We start from the raw sequence: 5190 nt of genomic DNA, 5'->3' as shown, positions 1-5190 counted from the left end.
TTTATTTATTACATCTATTTATTGTGTGTGTGTGTGGCCAGCTCAGCCCACCAGGGGGCGGGGCTGGCTGGCATGTGGTGCTGGAGGATTGAACCGCGGTCCCTGTGCTTTACCAAGCTTGTTTCAAGTAGGTGCTTTAGACCACTGAGCCATCTCTCCAGCCCTGGTTTGAATTATTAAATGTCTAATTAACTTAATTAAGCAGCTACAACACTCTATCGGCCTTTAGGATATTTAGGGTATAATGGACACCACTGTACTAACTTCAAAATAGTAATTTATAATGAAGGAAAGAATTAGTAAGGAAATGTTTTCTCAAATACTTCCTTGCCATTAGTTTTACTTCATCACATGTTCTGTGTTAGTAAACTTTATAAAATCCAACTGTATTAGTGTTCTCTAGTTTTCCTTTACCCTTCAGCATAGTGTCAAATGCCCCAAATTACAAATAAAATCCTCTGGAAGTTGATTTACAATTTCTAGTGGTCTTTTTTTTTTTTTAAATGTATTTAGTATGGGGCCACTAAACAGCTCAGACTCACAGTCATCCTCCTGTTTTCAGCCTCCCAAGTGCTGGGATTACAGGCATGTACCACCATGCCCAGCCTCAACAGCCTTCTCAGTGTGCTCCATGGCAGGCATCAAACCCCAGTCCCTGTGTCTGCATAAGCAGGAGCTTTAATCCACTGAGCTATCTGGCTGGACCTCTAGCAATCTTTGCAAGAAGAGTTTACTCCAGTTTAGACTCACAGTTGCTTCTTTCTATTATCAATTTGCATGTTCTTTATCTTTGCTCAAATAGTTCAGTTGGAAACCACCTTCCCTTACTGGTTCAGCCCATGATGTTCATCTTACTTATTAATTCTCTCTTTTCACGTATCTATTCTGTTAAGCTTTATATCTACATGGCCCCTCAAAGTGATATCCACTTACAGTAGGGGATTCATGGAGGTAACTGGGTCACGGGAGTGTGAAATTCATCTGTAGATTAATCCACCTATAAGTTTATAGCAATATGTAATGTTGGGAGGTAAAGCCTGGCTAGATGAGATGGGATACTAGGGTCATAGCCTGAATGGTCTCTCTCCCTCTCTTCTCCCCAGTCTCTCTCTGCTGCCTACTGCCATACCATGAACTGCTTCTCATCACCTATGCCCTTTGCCATGCTATCCTGACTTAGTGCCAGCCAACTATGGACTGAAACCTTTACAAACTGTGAGCTAAAATAAACCACTCATCCTTACAGATGTGTCAGGTTTTGTGTCTCAACAATGAGATAGGAAGTCCCTTTTTTGTTCATATAATCCTGGACACACATCTGCAGAGTGTCTACTGAAAACATTTCTGTATTTCAAAACATTCTAAAATATAATAAAGATTGTCCTAAAATGAGGGATATTCTCAGTGTAACTTTCATTTTGGTAGTCTTGGGACCTAGCACATTCTTTACATTTAATAGCTCCTTATTAAAATGAAGACTGAATGGGGGAAGAATGGTATACTTTCCTAATGAAAGTATGCTACGGTGAAGAAAAACTTATAAAGACTCTCCCAGAAAGAAAGACATAGAGAGAAGAAAAAAAAGAGCAAAGAAAGGAGCTTAGATTGTATATTTCAGTTAATTTTTCTGCTTCTTTTAAAATTATAACATCAAGTATATTTCTAATACCAACTAACACTAATTTACTTTAGAACAAAATACACCAAACTATTTCATATAGATTAATGCAAAATTACAATAGCAATGGTAAAATACAATCCCAAATAATATAAATATGGCCACAACAATTCTCATTACTGTCCTTTACAATCTATATGACTGCAGTCTCAGTCTCTGTGAATATCAATTTCTTCACCTGAAAGTCAACTGCTATAATTATAGTTAATATCCTGGTAAAATCTCACTTAAGTATTCTAGAAAGTCCAATCACCTATTCTGCTGTTACTTTTGATTTATGCCTTTTTAAATAAAAGCACATCTGAATCTTCTGCAGTAAGCATCCCATTCCCAGGACTAGGCATTTAATGCATGCATATTAAATAAATCTAAAAATGTAGAAGAAACACAGAAATTGCAAAAATAAAAATAATATTGACCAATGTCGGTGAGAACATAACTGCATAACTACTCCTGCTAATGTATTTTACACCAAATTTGTACAGAAATTATTCTCAAAAATAAAGAAACTATGTTGAGCTGCAATTTTTGATAAATAAAATAAAGGAATACCTGTGATTAAAAGGAGTTGCATGGTACAATTAGAAATTCTGGTAAACCCATAAAAAAAGGTCCAATCAAAAGGGATGTGGAATTCCACCAAATAACTGAGAAAATCTCTTATCATTCAGAGAAAAACAAGTCTCTAACCTGTTGTATATGTCTGCTTGTTCGTTTGAGAGGCTGGTAGATGAGCCATGTGTATATGATTGGGTCAATATTAATGGCGAATCCTTGCACACTGCAAAGAAGTACTGCACCTGCAAAGTAAGATTAATAATGGTAAAAATCCCTCATTGAGATAATATGGTTGATATCATTTTATAAGTAGGACAGTTATTTTAAAAAAGACAGTAAGAATAAAATAAGACTAATAAGTGGCAAGATATAGATGAAGTCAAACCCTCACACAACAGATGCTAAAACAGCAAAACGGTGCAGCTCTCTGTACAGTAGCATGGTATTGAAAGAAAAAAAAAACATAATTACCTAGTAAATCTCTTATTAGGTACAAACCAAGGAGAATGGAAAATACATGTCTACACAAAAATTTCTGCTCAATATTTCATATCAGTATAAATTAATAGCTCTAAAAAGATGAAAACAAATGTTCATGAATAAATCATTTTTTCAATATGGTATACACGTGAAGTGGAAGATAATACATCAAAAAAGAAACAAAGTACTCATACATGCTACAGAATACATGGTGAAAACAAACAGTTTGCAGGCTCACTTGCTCGCAATCTCAATCTCTCTCTGCCTCTCGCATGCTCTGTCTCAGTCTCTGTCTGTCTCTGTCTCTGTCTCTCTCTCTCTCTCTCACACACACACACACACACAGAGATATATTGTATTATTCCAATTATGAGAAATGGCAAGAAAAGGTTAAAATACAGAGGCAAAAACTAGCTTACTGGTCCCTAGCTGGTAGGGAGAGGGGAAGTGGAAATAATTACACGGTTACATGATTTTCGACAATGATGAAAATATTCTCTAATTAGAAAATGGCAATGGCTATACAATTTCATGAATTAAATCATTTTTTGGTATACAAAAGTTGTTCATTCTGGATCTTACCTCCTGCAGATATCAAAACCTGCAGACACTAAAGTCTCTTACATAAAATAACAACAGTATTTTCATATAACCTAGTCACATAATACTGTGAACTTTCATTCATCTAAGTTAATTATATCAACTACAATATAAACATAAATAATTGTCATAACAATTTATTGACTAATGATAGTAAAAACTGTGTACATGCTCACTACAGAGAATTTTTTTCAAATATTTTCATTACATAGTTGGTTGAATCTGTGAGCGTAAAACCCACAAATAAAAAGGTCAATTGTATGCTAAAACTCATCATATAATAAAACAAATGATTTTTATGGAATGCAAATTAAAGTTTATTATAATTGTATTATCTATAAGAATAACAACAACAAAAACAACAAAAAAAGATTGGGCATGGTGGCATATGCCCGTAATCACAACACTAGGGAGGCTGAAAACAGGAGGATCATTATGAGTCTGAGCACTAAATAAAAAAATAAATAAAACAACAATTCTAACTTTCATGAAAAAGCATATTTTACATTGGCCTTAAGAGTAAAAGTATTATTTATCTTTGTTTATATGATAAGCCTAAATCATTGTTGGAAAAAATCATTACCATTCAATTTGTAATTATAAATTATATATTTTAATATCTTTAATATAAGAAAGAGCATGGCTACCCTGCACCGGCAGGACCTACTGCTCCCAGCTCAGGTGCATCATGGGTGAGACCCCTTTACCCCCTTGGGACACCCGCCATAACTCAGTAGTACCCCCGCACACCCCACCCACAGAGTAGGAAATTCTACCCCATTCCGGGAACCCCCAGATCCAGTCATGGTCCAGGCCCAGTGAGTGTGGGGGAGAGCTGCATCTCCCCCCTATTCCACCGTGTCCCCTCCAGACTTAGCTCAGGCCTGCCATACAGGCCTGGGGTGAAACCATGCAGGTGCAATCCCTGCAGACAGTGTACGGGACAGAACCACCCAGCTAGTCCAGGAGCAGAACATCTTGCCAGAGGGGCACAACTAGTTCACCCCCCCAAGGGCAACAACAGGAAGGAGCTGAGCACAGCAGCCAGATCCAACCCAGGGACAGCTGGATAAATCCAAACTTTGTACATCTGTGTACGTGCTAAGGTTATCACTGCAACAAAGATCTACAACAAAGGTCAGAAGACAGTGCTACACAAAATGACAAGAAGAACAAAATGCAATCTCAGAACCCAAGCTCACACATAACAAGTGCAGAGGACACTAACACAGAACAAAGTGGGATTCACACAGCTGAAAGCAATGAATCAACAACTTCTGAAATAAAGAAAGAGCTGCAGAAAGGTATAGAGGAACTCAGATTGGAAATGAAAACAGAAATCCCTGAATTAATAACATCTGCAGTAAAGAATCAAATGCAGAAACATATGGAGGAAACACAATGCCCACCTAGAACAAATACAGAGGACACTAGCTCAGATCAAATGTATGAATGAATAGCCTCAATAGTAGATAAGCAACAGCAGAAAGTCATAGAGGAACTCATAGCAGAATTCTTTTCTACTAGCTCAGCTCAAATGTATGAATCAATAGTGTCAATAGTAAATAAGCAACAGCAGAATGTTATAGAGGTACTCAGAGTGGAATTATTTTCTGAAATAAAAAAAGAATTCTCAGAACTCACAGCATCTGAAGTAAGGAATCAACTACAGAAATCTAGGGAGGAAACCCAATCTGAAAATCACGCTGCAGTAAAAGAATTTATAACTGCTTCTAAAGAAGACATTGATTAAAAAAAAAAATAGAGGAGATTAGAAAAATGACGGATTTCTTGAATGAGCAATACAGGAAAGAAATAGATCGCATGAAGCAGAGTCAAAGAGATATAGAGGAAATTAAAATCTCAATCACAAG

General features: G+C 36.6%; 1 protein-coding gene across 1 annotated transcript in view; it reads right to left on the bottom strand.

The window, feature by feature from the left end:
* Positions 1 to 5190, bottom strand: part of Vps13b (vacuolar protein sorting 13 homolog B) — an 881657-nt gene that overhangs the window by 523664 nt on the left and 352803 nt on the right. The window contains 1 exon segment of the mRNA XM_023699943.1: positions 2369 to 2478. Within this exon segment, the coding sequence (XP_023555711.1) occupies positions 2369 to 2478 (110 nt within the window).

The sequence above is a fragment of the Octodon degus genome, unplaced genomic scaffold (assembly GCF_000260255.1).
Source record: "Octodon degus isolate 3935 unplaced genomic scaffold, OctDeg1.0 scaffold00118, whole genome shotgun sequence".
Taxonomy (NCBI): Eukaryota; Metazoa; Chordata; class Mammalia; order Rodentia; family Octodontidae; genus Octodon; species Octodon degus.
Note: the sequence above shows the minus strand (reverse complement) of the source record. Positions and strands in the feature narration are given on the sequence as shown.